The 18,830-nt window shown below is 36.9% G+C and overlaps 1 protein-coding gene and 1 non-coding gene across 2 annotated transcripts in view; one reads left to right on the forward strand and one right to left on the reverse strand.

The window, feature by feature from the left end:
* Window positions 1–18,830, forward strand: part of LOC110638899 (2-alkenal reductase (NADP(+)-dependent)-like) — a 71,630-nt gene that overhangs the window by 11,615 nt on the left and 41,185 nt on the right. Inside the window, exon 4 of the mRNA XM_058143128.1 lies at window positions 3,147–3,149. Within this exon, the coding sequence (XP_057999111.1) occupies window positions 3,147–3,149 (3 nt within the window). The remainder of the gene's footprint in view (window positions 1–3,146; window positions 3,150–18,830) is intronic.
* LOC131178007 (small nucleolar RNA R71) lies at window positions 2,196–2,302 on the reverse strand. Its single transcript, XR_009147139.1, has one exon. It is a non-coding gene; the product is annotated as a small nucleolar RNA R71 (small nucleolar RNA).

The raw sequence follows: 18,830 nt of genomic DNA on the forward strand, positions 1-18,830 counted from the left end.
AGGGTACTTAATGAGTTATCGGTAGGTGAAGTGCCGTAGTTCATTAGGTATTCTACGAGATCATGTTATGCCTTACAGAGGGGTAAGGTGTGACAGAAGGTACCCCAAATTGCATTAATTATTTTTAATTTGCTTGAGGACAAGCAAAGGTTTGAGTTTAGGGGAATTTGTTGCACTCATTTTACATAGGCATTTTAGGGTGATTTTGCATCAATTTTACCCTTATATTTTAGTATATTTTATGTTTTTAGCTTTATTTTAGCTTATTTGTTAACTTTAGTTACTTTATATTTGATTTTTGTAATTTTGTTGTTTTTTATAGGTTTTTATGGCAAATTGAGGGTCAATGAGTACATTAGGAAGTGATTTAAAGAAATTTAGAGTTCCCTAAGTATGGAGGAAAGTTAAAGAAATCAAGCCTTGAAAGATCAAGTTAACCAAAATTTGCTTGAGACTTTGCCTATGATGCTACTCAGGGTATGTCATATTGCTTAACCTTAAGCCGCAAGTCAAGCACAACTTAAATCTTACACATTTAAGCTTTCATCCCAAAACCTGCTGAGAATTGCTTGAGATCCTGCTTAGGGTAAGTAGCAGCGCTTAAGGTGCAACACAGGTCAAGCTAAAAGTCAAGCATGAACAGAAAACTCATTTTATTCCAAACCTGTCGAGATTTGCTGAGGGTCTGCTTAACCTTATGCAGACAGTGCATGCAGAGGCTGAAAATTACTGAAGATGTTGCTTAGGGTAAGCAGTACCCTAAGCAGACTGCCTAGAACGTGAACAACCTTGCTGACCTGGATATTTTTACACCTCATTTCCTATCCACTCCTTGGCTCTTATCCATTTTTAGGGCAACTTTTGGGACCATATAAAAGCATCATTTTCTAGTTTTTACCACAAGAAGAAGTGGGGAGAAAGAGAGAACAAAAAAAAAAAAAAGAAACACAAGAAAAGAATAAGAAGGAGAAGAGAGGACGCCATTTCTGCTGGGGTTGCTGCCAAGTGATGTTTACTTGCAGTTTTTCAGAGTTTTGGGCTCTCCTTCCCTTGGGTTTTTCTATTCTTAGTCTATTTTTATGTTTCTTTTGTTAGTTTTACCATTTTCTCTTGTAAAGTTTACCATGATAGAATAGTTTTTCTAAGATTTCAGAGTTGGGTTATAATGTTTTGAATTTATTTGTGGATTTGGATTGGGTTTTATCTAGATTTATATAAATATGAGTTTTGATTCTTTTCCTTGTGTGCTTTATGACTTACCTAATGTTGGATCCCATTGGGTCTAGTTTTTAATCTTTGATTAAAGGACCGAAAGGTGAAAATCATTGATAGATAAGCAAGGATTAGAACTTGAAATCACCTAGATTTAGAAATAAACTAGGTTTTTAAGAGGATTAATTGATTGATTACAAAACTTAATGGGTTTTAAGTTAATCAAATATCGTACGAAAGTAGGTTTGATTTTCTTAAAATACTCTTTGATTTGCTTGAAAAAGATATCAAAGGATTTTAGAATCAATCACCTTCAAACTCTATTTTCTTTTAAAATTGGATGAGCCAAGACAAATCCCAATAGATTTAATTCATAAACTCCAATTCTGGAATCATGTTTAGTATTAATTAGTCTTTGTTTTTGCTTACCCATTATTAATTTAGTTAATTTTTGCTTAGATTAAGACTTTATTTACATTACCCATTGCCTATTTTCTTTATTTTCTATTTAAATTGTTGCATTTAATAAATTTAGTTCTTATAAATTGCCATTAGTCTAAATAATAAAAAAACCATAGTCTAGTACTCAAACACAATTTCTCATGGAAACGATACTTTACTTATCACTTTATTACTTGATACGATCCGTATACTTGGAGACACACACATCATATTATAAGGCCTAGAGTGGAAGCAAACAACTTTGAGTTGAAGCGCTCACTTTGTTAAATGGTTCAACAATCACAATTTGGGGAGGTCCTACTGAGAGTCCACATGTGCACCTTGCACATTTTCTTGAGATTAGTGACATGTTGAAGATAAATGGAGTGTTAGATGATGCCATCCGGCAGAGATTATTTCCTTTTTCTTTGAAGGATCATGCTAGGGAGTGGTTACATTTATTACCTTCGAGTTTAATAACTACTTGGGATGAGTTGTCACAAGCTTTCTTGGCTCAATACTTTCCTCCTTGCAAGACTGCAAAATTGAGAAATGAATTAACTTCTTTCAGACCGAGGGATGATGAGAGTCTCTATGAAGCTTAGGAGAGATACAAGGATCTTCAGAGGAGATGTCCACATCATGGAATCCCTAAATGGATGCTAGTTCATCATTTCTATAATGGTATTTCTCCAGCAATTAGAAGTATAATCGATGCATCTTTAGGAGGTGATCTTATGGAGAAGTCAGAAGATGAAGCTTATTCAGCATTGGATAAAATTGCTTACAATAATTATCAATGGAGCTGTGAAAGAAATGAAATGAAGAAGCCATCAGCTGGTGTATATGAGTTAGATACCATGAGTATGTTCAATGCCAAATTTGATGCTTTAACGAGAAAAATGGATAAGTTAAGTATGAAGGTTGATGCTTCAATTAGAGGATCTAGTCATGCAGAAGATCTTGGTGCAGGAAATATGCATTGTATCAATGATTTTCCTTCTTATGGGCAAGAATTTGGAAATGAGCAAGTTGATTTTGTTGGGAATTACAATCAGAAACCAGTTGATAATCCTTTTTTGGCTACATATAATCTAGCATAGAGGAATCACCCTAACTTTTCTTGGGGAGGTCGATAAGGATAGCAGCAGCAGAATTATCAGCAACCTCCTAATTTCCAGCATCAACAGCAGAATTTTTAGCAAAACAAAGTACCACCTGGATTTCCACCACAAAGGAATCAAAATGCACCTGTTCCATAACCACCAGTTCAATCTTCAGACCAAGATTCAATTTTGAAGTCTATGATGGAGAATTTCTTAATTGCTCAACAAAAACAAGGAGAAATGATTCAACAATTAACTTTAATGATAGACCAGCTTGCCACTCATAACAGGATGTTAGAAAACCAAATAGCTCAATAAGCAAGTTCGTCTTGCAAAGCACAGGGAAAAATTCCAAGTCAGCCAGAGAATCCTAGAGAACATTGCAAGGCAGTGATCCTAAGGAGTGGGAAAATTGTGGGAGATGAAAAGAAAGATGAGGTAGAAGAGGAAAAGAAGAAAGAAGATGAAGACAATAATGAATCTACTTCAAATAATGATGAAGTTAATGAGGAAACAAACAAAAAGAAGGGAATTGAAAAAGAAGAAGAGGAAAAGTATGTGCCTCCACCACCATACAAGCCACCATTGCCATATCCTCAGAGGTTTCAAAAAGCAAAGCTAGATAAGCAGTTCGGGAAATTTTTGGAAGTTTTGAAGAAATTATGCATCAACATTCCATTTACAGATAGAATTTCTCAAATGCCCTCATATGCTAAGTTCCTGAAAGAAATTTTGTCAAATAAGAGGAGATTAGACGATTATGAAACGGTGGCATTAGCAGAGGAGTGTAGTGCTCTCTTGCAGAATAAGCTCCCACCGAAATTGAAGAATCCAGAAAGTTTCTCTATTCCTTGTCACATTGGGGACTCTAGTATTGATAAAGCATTGTGTGATCTTGGAGCTAGTGTAAGTTTGATGCCACTCTCTATTTGTGAAAAGTTGAAGGTTGGAGAATTGAAGCCAACAACCATTTCTTTGCAACTAGCTGATAGATCTATGAAATATCTGGTAGGAATTTTGGAGAATGTACCCTTAAAAGTTGAGAAATTTTTCATTCCTGTGGATTTTGTGGTTCTTGAAATGGAAGAGGATATTCACATACCTATCATTTTAAGAAGGCCATTTCTAGCCATAGCAGGGGCTATAATTGATGTGAAGAATGGTAGATTGACATTAAAAGTTGGAGAAGAGGAGGTGGAATTTAATTTGAATCAAGCTTTGAAAAAACATCTTGAAGTTGACCCTTGTTTAAGGGTAGATGTTATTGATGAGATTGTGGAAGAAGAATTTAGGAAAAGATATCCTGAGGACCCTTTGGAGAATTATTTGGTACATAGTAGAACAACAAAGGATGAAAATCCTAAAGTTGCAGCTTTCGCTCAAATTTTGGAAGCTACTCAAGAAGTTGTAGGAGATCAAGTTTTGCAAGTTGAAGAGTTGAAACATGAAGTTGCACAACCACCTTTATTAGATGAAAAGGAAGCACCATAGGTAGACCTCAAACCACTTCCTTCTACATTAAGGTATGCTTTTCTTGAACCTAATTCAACCTATCCTGTCATTATTAGTGCAAGTTTGAGTGATGTACAAGTTGAAAAATTGTTGAGAGAGTTAAGAGCACATAGGAAAGTTATTGGTTACACCATTGCTGATATCAAGGGTATAAACCCTACCTTATGCATGCATAGGATTGTTTTAGAGGATAATTTTAAAGCCACCATAGAACATCAAAGAAGGTTGAATCCCAATATGAAAGAGGTGGTGAAGAAAGAAGTCTTGAAACTGCTTGAAGCTGGGATTATTTATCCTATTTCTGATAGTAGTTAGGTTAGCCCAGTTCATGTAGTCCCTAAGAAAAGAGGTGTGACCATTGTGAACAATGAAAATAATGAGTTGATACCTACTAGAATTGTTTCAGGATGGATGATGTGCATAGATTACAGGAAGCTTAATAGTGCCACTAGAAAAGACCATTTTCCCTTGCCTTTTATTGATCAAATGTTAGAGAGGTTAGCAAAACATTCATATTTTTATTATTTGGATGGGTATTCTGGTTTTTTCCAAATCCCAATACATCCTAGTGATCAAGAGAAAACCACATTCACATTTACATATAGAAGAATGCCTTTTAGCTTCTGTAATGCACCAGCTACTTTTCAGCAGTGTATGATGGCCATTTTCTCTGATTTTATTGAGGAAACTATGGAAGTTTTCATGGATGATTTTTCTATATATGGTTTTTCTTTTGATAATTGTCTATCTAACCTCTCTAAAGTGCTTAAAAGATGTGAAGAAACAGATCTGGTGCTAAATTAGGAGAAATGTCATTTTATGGTGCAAGAAGGCATTGTTCTTGGACATTTGGTATCGCATAGAGGAATTGAAGTGGACAAGGCCAAAGTAGAAGTGATTGAGAAGATGCCTCCACCAACATCAGTGAAGGGAATTAGAAGTTTTCTTGGGCATGCTGGGTTCTACCAGCGATTTATAAAGGATTTTTCAAAAATTGCTAAACCTCTTACAAATTTGTTAAATCATGATGTTCCTTTTAATTTTGACCAAGCTTGTTTTGATTCTTTAAACAAGTTGAAGGAAGCTCTAACAACAATCCCCATTATTCAACCTCCAGATTGGTCATTGCCATTTGAGGTTATGTGTGATGCTAGTGACTTTGCTGTGGGAGTTGTACTTGGTCAGAAAAAAGAGCAGAGGTCTTATGCAATCTATTATGCCAGCAAAACTTTAGAAGATGCTCAAGTGAATTATGCCACCACTGAGAAGGAATTTTTAGCTGTGGTATTTGCTGTGGAAAAGTTTAGATCATATCTGGTTGGATCAAAAGTGATTGTCTATACAGACCATGCCGTCATAAGATATTTGATGAATAAAAAAGAAGCAAAGCCAAGACTAATAAGATGGGTTTTATTGCTACAAGAGTTTGATTTATAAATTAAAGATAAAAAGGGAGCTAAAAATGTTGTAGCGGATCATCTATCAAGGATTAAGTATGAGAGTAAAAATGGAAATGAGGAGGAATTGCCAATTGACGAGTTCTTCTCAAATGAGCAATTGCTAGTTGTTGTTGCTGCATTGCCATGGTTTGCAGATTTTGTCAATTACCTGTCATGTGGAGTTTTCCCACCAGATTTGAGCTATCAACAGCAAAAGAAATTTTTGCATGATGTGAAATTTTATACATGGGAGGATCTATTGTTATTTAAGAGATGTAACGATGGCCTAGTTAGAAGGTGCTTGCCTAAAGAGGAAATAAGAAACATTTTAGAGCATTATCATTCTTCTGACTATAGAGGTCATTTTAGTGTGGATAAAACAGTGGCTAAAGTACTTCAAGCTAGATTTTATTGGCCACACATGTTCAAAATTGTGAGAGAATTTATTTTGAGATGTGATAGATGTCAAAGAGTGGGGAATATCTCAAAGAAAAATGAAATGCGACAATAAGGAATTTTGGAGATTGAGTTAATTGATGTTTGGGGTATTGATTTCATGGGACCATTCCCATCATCTTTTGGGAATAAATATATTTTGGTAGGTGTGGATTATGTGTCAAAATGGGTTAAGGCCATTGCTTCCCCTACAAATGATGCAAAGGTAGTAGTGAAATTTTTGAAGAAGTTTATTTTCACTAGATTTGGAGCACCAAGAGCTATAATCAGTGATGGTGGATTTCATTTCTACAATAAACAGTTTGAAAATCTTTTGAAGAAATATGGGGTTACTCATAAGGTAGCTACACCTTACCATCCTCAGACCAGAGGGTAAGTTGAAGTATCTAATAGGGAATTGAAGAGAATTTTGAAAAAAAATTGTTAATCATTCAAGGAAGGATTGGTCATTGAAGCTAGATGATGAATTATGGGCGTACAGGATAGCTTACAAGACACCCATTGGAACTACACCTTTTAAGCTAGTCTATGGAAAATCATGTCATTTGCCAGTTATGTGACACCCCTTACCTGTCTACAGCATAGCCGAGTAAGATATGTCACACAGTGTACCGGAACACCATATTTTATTTTAATCATTTTTTTATTCTTTCTTAATTTATTTCTAATGGTTATAAAATGCAATTTGTGAAATATAACTCATTTAAGTCATTTATTGAAATTATAAATTTATTTGAGGTTCCAAAAATTTTATAGAAAATCCGGAAGAGTACCGGCTAAAAATGGAGAAAACAGTTCTTCGGAATCTGTGAAAAACACTTCCAATAATCATTTCTAATCATTCTCAAACTCCAATAACCATCAACATGGTCTCAACATTAGCAATCATTTCAAGTTCTCAACATTAATCCACAATTTCATTCAAATTCAAAATCAACTAAAATTTCATGAAGATATTCTCAAATTATATTAATTAACAAAATTCTTTAAAATATGTACATCAACATATGATTACATAAATTTACTATTTACATGAGTTCATAATTTACAAATCACAAACTACTACCTATTACAAAATGCAAAAACATAATTTCAAAAGGGACCTAAAGGTCCTACCACTGATGCACTGTAGATGAGAGGTGACTCTGACTCTAAGCAGATCTGTGACCTCATCCAGTCTGTGGTCTACTGGGCTCTCTATCTGTCTCTCCAGAACCTACACGTAGCAAAAAGCGACGCGCTAAGCAATAATGCTTAGTGGTGCCAATAATAAAATAAAAAGAACTAAAAGGAAATAAATATGCAGTGAGTGTATTGATGTCTCATGCAGTCAAATTTTCGATAATTATTGGTAGTCTTATTTATTTGGTATTTGTTATATTCATTATTTCATTAAATTTATCAACTTTCATTTTTTATTGCGCAAGTAACCTATACTGGATAACTGGACTGGATAAATGGGTAAACTGGCACTGGTATCAAGTACCTCGGGCCGTCACACCATCGGTCACATATGTGTCTCCCGGTGTGCAACAGAACAGCTAAGCTGTAATAACATTAAGCACAAGGCCAAGTCTCAACACAATGTCAGAATGGCTAAAAGCCATGAAATCACAGATTGGCATAATGCCATGTGCAATACTGCTAACTGAACCCTATTGGCATGCCAACCTATCCAAACCAATCTTGCTAGGTGTACTAGGGCATGTTACACTTTTAAACTTTACAATTCTTGAAATTTAAGTTTAGGTGTTACTATTCATTTCATTAGTCAACTAAAATGTTGACTTTTGCATAGACAATAGGTACATTGGTTCTAATACTCCCAACATACCACATTTTGCATTCTAAAGTTATTGGTATTAGTTTCCAATACCATTTCTAAGCTTAATGTTAGTTGTTCAAAATTTTCAGATTTCAAGCCTTGTGTTTACTGTTCCATTGGTCATTTTTACAGTAGGAATTTGGCAAAGTTGTCTTCATGAAAGTTGTTTCTTATTTTGTCTAGTTACATTTCCTTTTTTGAATCACTCCATTTGGAGTTTTGTATCTCAAGTTATGGCCTAAACACCATAACTGGCCGGATTGGACAGAATCCAAAATTCTGGGCAAAACTAGTTCTACCAGATTTGGTAACCTAAGTTTGGTTGGCAATTTGACTAGGTTATGGTCAGAATTTGGATTTGTGTTCTTCATGAAAGTTGTAGGTATATGTCTCAGCTTTCTGCTTGTAAAATTTCAGGTCAGTTGGACCTTTCTACACTGCGTTATAACCAAATGAATAAATACTGTTCATTTGGTCATTTTGCCCAGGCAGACTGCAGGTCACCCGGATTAGGGCAATTTTTAGGTTAACTTAGTTTGGTTTTCTGGGCAAGGTTTCTATACCAAATGTAACACCCCCGTTGCATAGCCTGGTAGATTTCACTGTTCCGGTGACCGGTGTCAGTCTGGACAATTATTGGGATTAGGGCCACACCTAAGACAACTTGAGAAGCCATAAACATAAATAATTAGTAATGTTTAATTAGTTAACTACAAATAAGAAAAACAGAACATAAGAGGTTAAACGAGCCGAGAGTCACAGCGATGAGTGACCTCCTCGGGAACGACTGCGAAGTCGTTTTAAACTCAAATTTCGAACCGTAAAAAGTGACGCTACGGTCCTTAGGACCCTTATGAACACAGTGAAAAAGAGAAAATCATGAAAAAGAACTGTTATGCCAATCAAATAATTAGGTCAGGCAGCCGGAAGAAATATGGAATTATTTGCAAACCGGGATGAACCGGCGAGGGGCGATTTGGTCAATTGACCCTGAGAGCTGACTCCTGGCCTAACTGTCAAATAAAATCGGAAAAAAGAATATTTCAGGATCGAAAATTAAATTAAAGAACTAATAGAAAAATAAAAAAAATAAAAAAAAAAGAAAAGGGAAGAGGTTGGAAAAGTTAAAGATGATATCATAAAATAATTTATTAAATATTTATTAAATTAGATTTTTTATGGTCTTCCATAGCAAAGTAAATAAAAGAAAACAAAAGAAAAAAAAATTAAAGTCATCTTCTCCAAAAAGAAAAACGTGACTCTCTCTTCCCTCTTCCATAAACCACCATTGTTACACTAGAGAAGCTTGAATCCAAGCTTTCTTTCAACCATTTAAGCCTATTTTGACCCCAACTTGACTTATTAGAACCTGATTTAGTTACTTGAGAAGAAGTTTGATCACAAAAGAAAGAAGAAAAGTAGAGGAAAATTGAAGAATTAGATAGACAAATTCTGCTCACTTAAGGTAAACTAATCCAACTTTTCTTTTTAGTTTATATGATGGATTTAGGGTAGAAATGAATGAGATTATATGAAGAAATTGAAAAATATTGCATGATTAGGAAGAGAGGGAATTTTCAGCCAGCCATAGATGTATGAGTGTGGATGTATTTTAAATGAATTAAAGGTGTTAATAAACTTGCATGAGTATGGTAGTAAGATGAAAAGGCATAAATGTAAGTAATTGTAACAATTAAGTGAGAGTAGAGTTTTGTATGCTAGGGTTTGTGAACCAAATTTGGAGAAATGCATAAATGGCATGTTTAACCTATTGTGAAATGAAATAATGGTTAATTATGACCAAATAAGTTGTGTGGGAATAATAAGAAACTAAGTTAAATTCGTAGGTCAATGGTCATGCTGCTGGCAGCATGACCAAACCCACTTTGAAGGACCAAAACTCAAATTTTACAAGTCCAATTGATATGCCACCAATTGGGGATGAAAATAGACATAAAAGAGCACAATTTTCATTAAGGAACCATGGCAAAAAACTGACCAAAACTTGGTGAAACAATTGACCAAAGTGAAATGATAGCAGGCTGCCACTACACTAAACTGACCAAATGAACAGTAACTGTTCATTTGGTCATAACTCGAGTTAGACAGGTCAAATTGACCTGAAATTTGGCCAGGGGTTAGAGGAGATATAGATCTAAAACTTTCATGAAGAACATCACCCCAAATTATGCCATTAACCCATTCAAATTATTGAGCAAAGCTGGGTTATCAAACCTGCAACTCTGCAGATTTTCATTTGTGCAGGAATGTTTGGATAGCTATAACTCTCTCTAGAAAACTCGGATTTAGGCGATTCTTGAACCGATGGAAACATAAGACATAGTAGAACATTTCATATAAAGAAAGTTAGACCAAATTATGGACTTAACTTGATCAAATTACTGAGCAAATTTGGATCAAAAATCTGCTAGCACCAAAATTGCAGCATGAACAGTGCACGTGAACAGTAATTTTATTTTGGCCATAACTTGAGCTACAAAACTCCGATTGGGGTGATCCAAAAATGAGAATACACTTAAGACAATAAGGAACATTTTCTATGAAGGAAGTTTTGTCAAATTCTAACAGTAGATCGACCAATGGAATAGTGCAACTTCGGAGAACCAAAACCGAAAATTGGCAATTTTGCCAAAATAACCTAAGCTTTAAACAAATGACCAAAACCAACAAGTTTAATGACCAAAATGTGGTATGTGGGTGAAGTTAGAGTTTCCATACCTAGTAAGCCTTAAAAAGTCAACTATTTGACTGGAATAGTACAGTGAATAGTAACCCGAAACACAAAATTTCGAGAACGTCGAATTTAACACGTTAGAGCTAGGTAAATGTGAAGTTAAGTTTATTTTGGATTTATTTTAAGTTTTAGTACTGAAACATTGGAAAATTTCGTGTTTCAGTGGAAAAGAATACCGGGACAGAACCCGAGGAGTCAAGTCAAGGCCAACAGGCGACTCGTTTGAGGTTTGTGCACAACATATACTTTTATAATCATCTTTTGCATATCGTTTTGAATAATGTGAAATATTGGATTATGGCATTCTTATGATGTTTGATCTAAATTGTTGAAAGTTATTATGTATATTTGAAAAGACAATGTTTAGCAAATTGTTAAGATAAGTTTTGAAACCACAGTGTCATGACCACATATTTGAACACCTCACTAGCACGACTAGTGGGAGTAATTAGTTTCGAATTTTGATTCCTTCTCTGGAGAAGTGTTGAGGTGTGCCAGTAGAAGAGGATGTGAATGGATATCCATATATTTGAGCTAGCTAGCCTTGTGATGTAATTTCTGTTTAGCCTCTGGCTATTGAGATTCATGTGATTTCTCTTAGCCTCTGGCTATTGATATTCTATTTGTTTCGAATGGCATGATCTAACTGTGGGTTTTATGAAATGTGTTTTGATACTTTGAAATGAACTTGGTTTACATGTAAAATCTCACAATGCATGATTGTATTTAATTTTCATGTTTAGCCAAATTTTTGAATGAATGTGCTTTAAGTTTTGCATAAAGATTATTTTAGTATATTGTGCACCACTGAGTCCTAGTACTTAGCGATAGCTTTTATTCTTTGTCATGAATCTGAGACTAGAGGAGCGGTGGTATTTCTTGAGGTGTGAAGCTACTGACCTAAAGTTTTCGGGTATAATTTATACCCTAACTGTAAATATTTCTTTTGATGTATATATTACATATAAATGTATGGACATGTAAAAATGGGTTTTTAGCAGCTTGTACACAAATTTGTATGAAGTTTGTAATAAAGTTTAGTTTGTGTTTCTTTTGATATAAATTTGTAAGGTTGTGTATAAATTGTTTTGTTTTTAATGAAATATGAATGATATTGATTGACAGTATTTTGAGAACTATTGAACTTGTGAATTTGAGAAATTGATTGAGATTGAGTATTAAATTGAAGCAGCTGTTGAGAAAAATTTTTTAGAAGTGCTTTTTACAGGTATTCGAAGAACGGTTTTCTCAAAATACAGAGGAAACTCTGTCAAAATTTTTATAAAATTTGCGGATAACTAAAATGGACCAAAAATATTAACTAGTTTTAATATTAACTAAATGTTTTAAATACTTATTAGAAAATGCTCACCACTTATCAAAAATAAGAAAATTATTTTAAAATCTCTTGTAGGGTACTTAATGAGTTATCGGTAGGCGAAGTGCGGTAGTCATTAGGTATTCTACGGGATCATGTCATGCCTTACAAAGGGGTAAGGTGTGACATGTTTTAGTGGTATCAGAGCAAATTTTTGAATTATGTTTTAAATTGTGAATTTGTGTCTTTTCTTTGTTAAGTACAACTGCTCAATGTCCATAATTGTTACATACAGTGCATTACATCATGAATATGAACTAAAGGAGGGAAATCTCCATGTGTTACTTGTTCAGGAGATAACCTCCTTCAGACTGAAATGGAAGAAGGGGATCGCTCAGTTGAGCAGTCTGTTAAAGCTGAGGCACAAGGGGAAGCCCCAGCTTTATAGAATGTTAGTGGGTCGTGACAGACCCCACAAATGCCGCGATTCCTGCACAGTCGCCTGCAGATGGCTGCGATGTTTCAGCAAATGGCTGGGGGTATGCCTGCTCAAGCTCCACCCCAACCACCTGTGGCACAACCACTGCCTCCAGCCAGACAGTATGACAAGTTATTAAAGTATGGGACTGCAGAATTTAAGGGTACGGTGGACCCTTTAGAGGCAGAGCAATGGCTTGAAAGAATGGACAGAGTGTTTAAGAAGCTGCACTGCTCAGAGGAGTTGAAGTTTGAATATTGTGTGTCGCTACTGCAAGGGGATGCATATGATTGGTGGAAGACCATCCCCACGGCTTAGCGAGAACCACGATCTTGACACAGGATGACTTCATCAGAGAGTTCAGACAGAAATACATCCCAGATGCATATGTTGATCAGAAACTGCAAGAATTTTTGAGTTTGAAACAAGGGAACTGATCAGTGGCAGAGTATGAGAGGGAGTTCTCCCGCCTAAGTCACTATGCGGAGAGTCTCCTTACTACCAGCAAAGCAAGATGCAAGAGATTTGAAACGGGTTTGAAACCCAGCATAAGGATGCAAGTTGTGGGATTTCGACACAGCAACTTCTCAGAACTTATGTCCCAAGCACTTGAACTGGAGAGAGTTGAAGCAGAAGCAACCCCAGTGAAGGAAAAAGCTGAGAAATCAGAAAAAGACAAGGGGGAAAAATCAGTTGAGCAGAGTTCTGGTGCTACCTCTGGAAAGAAAAAGAAGTTTAGTGGACCCAGCAGGGGTCGAGGTGGAAGATTTGGCAGAGGCAGATTTTCTGGACAAAGACCCCCTAGGTCTGGTCAGCAGTCCAGCAGGGGTTCACATTCTGCCCGCCCCTGTGAGACTTGTGGCAAGATTCATGGGGGGGAGTGTTATTGGGCCACTGGAGCCTGCTTTAACTGCGGAGGCAAGGGCCATATAGCTAAAGACTGTACTAGTGCTCTGAGATATGGTCCAGCTCCTACTACTACCGAGGGATCTATTCAGAGTCCTGCTTCCAGAGGTTCACAGTCGTTTGGCAGAGGAAGAGGTAGAGGTAGAGCCTTTGCTTGAGCGATCGAGTGCATTGGTCAATCAGCACAAGGAAGTGCTTCAGCCAGAGTCTACACAATGAGACAGTGAGAAGAGGCTGAGACTTCTGATGTGGTAGCTGGTACATTCTCTATCTCTGGTCAAGATGTATTTGTATTATTTGATCCGGGTTCAACCCATTCATATGTTAGTGCTAGCATAGTCAGTTCACTTGCTGTTCCATGTGTGCAAATGGGTTTTGAAGTGCTAGTAACTAGTCCATTAGGACAAGAGGTCCGGGTCAACAGAATTTATAGAGACTGTCCTTTGGTGATCCAAGGACATGTTTTCCTGTCAGACTTGATTGAGATGCCCTTCAGAGAGTATGATATTATCTTGGGCATGGATTGGTTAGCCAGGCATCATGCTATGATTGACTGTAGACTGAAGACAGTCACTTTTGGTCTCCCTCTGTACGGTGATGTGGTAATACACAGGGAGAGGCATTTACTGCCATCAAACATCATTTTGGCTGCACTAGCCAGAAGAATGATCAGAAAGGGGTGTGAAGCATACTTGGCACATGTAATAGACACCCAAGTGGGGAGTCCAGCACTGAAGGATATCCCTACTGTATGTGATTTTCCGGATGTATTTCCTGATGAAATGCCAGGATTACCTCCAGAAAGAGAGGTGCAGTTTGAAATTGATGTTATGCCTGGTGTGGACCCAATCTCTATAACGCCATATAGAATGGCACCTGCAGAATTGAAAGAGTTGAAAGTGCAGTTACAAGAACTGCTTGACAAGGGCTTTATCTGCCCTAGTGTGTCACCTTGGGGAGTGCCAGTGTTGTTTGTAAAGAAGAAAGATGGCACTCTCCGCTTGTGTATTGATTATCGGCAGTTGAATAAGGTGACAATAAAGAATAGATATCCATTGCCCCGCATTGATGACTTGTTTGATCAGTTAAGGGGTGCAGCTGTGTTCTCCAAAATTGACCTAAGATCAGGTTATTATCAGCTGAAGGTACAAGAGCAAAGTATTCCTAAAACTGCCTTCAGAACCCGCTATGGCCATTATGAGTTCCTAGTTATGCCATTTGGGTTAACTAATGCTCCGGCTGCTTTTATGGATCTGATGAACACTATTTTCAGACCATACCTCGACCAGTTTGTTGTGGTATTCATAGATGATATATTGGTCTATTCGAGGAATGCAGAAGAGCATGATAGACATCTGCGGATTGTACTGCAGACTTTGAGGGAGAAACAGCTATATGCCAAATTGTCGAAGTGTGAATTTTGGCTGAAAGAAATATCTTTCTTAGGGCATGTAGTATCAGAAGAGGGCATCAAGGTAGATCCAAGTAAGATTGAAGTCGCCCCTTAATTGGAGGCCACCGAAATGTCACGAGATTCATAGTTTTACGGGTTTAGTGGATACTCTTGTAGATTTGTGAAGGATTTTCCATGTTGGCATCTCCATTGACCAATTGCTTTGAAAAGATGTAAAATTTCAGTTGACGGTTAAATGCCAGTGAGTTTTGATGAATTGAAGAGATGTTTGGTGAAGCTCAGTCCTAACTTTACCCACACGGGTAAAGAATATCTGATTCTGGCGATGCTTCTCACAACGGGTTAGGTTGTGTGTTGATGCAAGATCGAAATGTCATTGCCTATGCATCACGCCAGCTAAAACCGCATGAGAGGAATTATCCGACACATGATTTGGAGCTTGCAGCCATTGTGTTTGCTATTAAGATCTGGAGACATTATTTGTATGGGGAGAAATGTTATATCTACACAGATCATAAGAGTTTGAAGTATTTGGGCACCCAGAAAGAGTTGAATTTGAGACAGAGGAGATGGTTAGAGTTGATAAAAGACTATGATTGTCTGATAGACTATCAGCCAGGGAAAGCTAATGTTGTGGCTGACGCCCTAAGTCGCAAGACTATGGCAAGTCTACAAGTTACTCCTTTGTCTTTGGTACATGAATTAAGATCATTGCATGCCAGCTTAGAGATTAATGATGATGGGCAGATAGCGGTTGCATGGCATGTACAGCCAGTGTTGATTGATCAGATTAGAATGGCTGCTCAGAATGATCAGAAGTATCAGAAGCTGATGGAAGAAGTCCAGCAGGGCAAGAAACCAGAGTTCTCAATCAGAGATGATGGTTTATTGCTACACCAGGGCAGAATGTGTGTTCTTAATGATGTTGATTTGAGGTAGATCATTTTGAAGGAAGCACATGAGTCTCCTTTTGCCATGCACCCTGGTGGTACAAAAATGTATAGGGGGCTAAAGGAGCATTACTGGTGGATGGGTATGAAGAGAGATGTGGCAGAGTTTGTGTCCAAATGCCTAACTTGTCAGCAAGTAAAGGCAGAGCATCAAGTACCCACTAGGTTGTTACATCCACTACCAGTGCCGGAATGGAAATGGGAAAGAATAACAATGGATTTTGTAATGGAACTTCCGCGAACACAGAAGAGTCATGATGCAGTATGGGTCATTGTCGACAGACTGACTAAATCTGCTCATTTTCTGCCAGTCCGGATGGACTACAGTTTAGAAAGATTGGCCAAGTTATACATCGATGAGATTGTGAGATTGCATGGAGTGCCAGTATCTATCGTGTCAGACAGAGATCCTAGGTTCACTTGTAGATTCTGGGGTAGTCTTCAGAGAGCCCTAGGAACTAGATTGAACTTCAGTACTGCATTCCACCCACAGACAGATGGCTAGTCTGAGAGGGTAATTCAGATCTTGGAGGACATGCTACGGGCTTGTGTGATTGAGTTTGAGGGTAGTTGGGATACACACTTGCCTTTGATTGAGTTTGCTTATAACAACAGCTATCAATCAAGCATTGGGATGCCTCCATATGAAGCTTTGTATGGCAGAAAATGTAGAACCCCATTGTGTTGGGATGACGTGGGTGAAAGAAAAATGATTGGACCCGAAATTGTTCAACAGACTGAAGAGAAAATCAGGGTGATCAGGGGTCGACTTAAAACTGCATCAGACCGTCAAAAGTCCTATGTTGATTTGAAAAGAAGGGATATTGAGTATGCAGTGGGTGAGAAAGTTTTCCTCAAAGTTTCTCCTTGGAAGAGAATTATGAGATTCGGCAGAAAGGGGAAACTAAGTCCTCGTTTCATTGGGCCATATGAGGTTCTGGAAAGAGTGGGTCCTTTGGCATATCGGTTGGCACTACCTCCAGAGTTGGAGAAGATACATAATGTCTTCCATGTGTCCATGTTGAGGAGGTACCGATCAGACCCATCTCATGTACTACCAGTAGAAGAAATAGAAGTGAATCTAGACCTCACATATGAAGAAGAACCCATAAAGATTCTGGCTTATGAGGTGAAGCAGCTACGGAATAAGCAGATACCGTTGGTAAAAGTGCTGTGGAACCATCATTCAGGTCAAGAAGCTACTTGGGAACGAGAGGAGGACATGAGGAGACAACACCCACAGCTATTCAGAGATTGATACCAGGTAAAAATTTCGAGACGAAATTTATTTAAGGGGGGGAGAATTGTAACACCCCCGTTGCATAGCACAGTAGATTTCAGCATTCGGTGTGGATGTCGGTCAGGACAATTATTGGGATTAGGGCCACACCTAAGACAACTTGAGAAGCCATAAACATAAATAATTAGTAATGTTTAATTAGTTAACTACAAATAAGAAAAAGCAGAACATAAGAGGTTAAACGAGTGAGAGTCACAATGATGAGTGACCTCCTCGAGGAGCAGCTGAAGTCATTTTAAACTCAAATTTGAACCGTAAAAGTGACGCTGTCCTTAGGACCCTTATGAACACAGTGGAAAAGAAAATCATGAAAAGAACTGTTAAGCGGTCAAATAATTAGGTCGAGGCGGAAGAAATATGGAATTATTTGCAAACGGGATGAACCGCGAGGCGATTTGGTCAATTGACCCAGAGTGACTCTGGCCTAATCACAAATAAAATCGGAGAAAAGAATATTTCGGGATCGAAAATTAAATTAAAGAACTAATAGAAAAATAAAAAAAAATAAAAAAAGAAAAAGGAAGAGGTTGGAAAAGTTAAAGATGATATAATAAAAGAATTTATTAAATATTTATTAAATTAGATTTTTTATGGTCTTCCATAGCAAAGTAAATAAAAGAAAACAAAAGAAAAAAAAAATTAAAGTCATCTTCTTCAAAAAGAAAAACGTGACTCTCTCTTCCCTCTTCCATAAACCACCATTGTTACACTAGAGAAGCTTGAATCCAAGCTTTCTTTCAACCATTTAAGCCTATTTTGACCCCAACTTGACTTATTAGAACCTGATTTAGTTACTTGAGAAGAAGTTTGATCACAAAAGAAAGAAGAAAAGTAGAGGAAAATTGAAGAATTAGATAGACAAATTCTACTCACTTAAGGTAAACTAATCCAACTTTTCTTTTTAGTTTATATGATGGATTTAGGGTAGAAATGAATGAGATTATATGAAGAAATTGAAAAATATTGCATGATTAGGAAGAGAGGGAATTTTCAGCCAGCCATAGATGTATGAGTCTGGATGTATTTTAAATGAATTAAAGTGTTAATAAACTTGCATGAGTATGGTAGTAAGATGAAAAGGCATAAATGTAAGTAATTGTAACAATTAAGTGAGCTTAGAGTTTTGTATGCTAGGGTTTGTGAACCAAATTTGGAGAAATGCATAAATGGCATGTTTAACCTATTGTGAAATGAAATAATGGTCAATTATGATCAAATAAGTTGTGTGGGAATGATAGGAAACTAAGTTAAATTCGTAGGTCAATGGTCATGCTGCTGGCAGCATGACCAAACCCACTTTGAAGGACCAAAACTCAAATTTTACAAGTCCAATTGATATGCCACCAATTGGGGATGAAAATAGACATAAAAGAGCACAATTTTCATTAAGGAACCATGGCAAAAAACTGACCAAAACTTGGTGAAACAATTGACCAAAGTGAAATGATAGCAGGCTGCCACTACACTAAACTGACCAAATGAACAGTAATTGTTCATTTGGTCATAACTCGAGTTAGACAGGTCAAATTGACCTGAAATTTGGCCAGGGGTTAGAGGAGATATAGATCTAAAACTTTCATGAAGAACATCACCCCAAATTATGCCATTAACCCATTCAAATTATTGAGCAAAGTTGGGTTATCAAACCTGCAACTCTGCAGATTTTCATTTGTGCAGTAATGTTTGGATAGCTATAACTCTCTCTAGAAAACTCGGAT

Source organism: Hevea brasiliensis, chromosome 2 (assembly GCF_030052815.1).
Source record: "Hevea brasiliensis isolate MT/VB/25A 57/8 chromosome 2, ASM3005281v1, whole genome shotgun sequence".
NCBI lineage: Eukaryota > Viridiplantae > Streptophyta > Magnoliopsida > Malpighiales > Euphorbiaceae > Hevea > Hevea brasiliensis.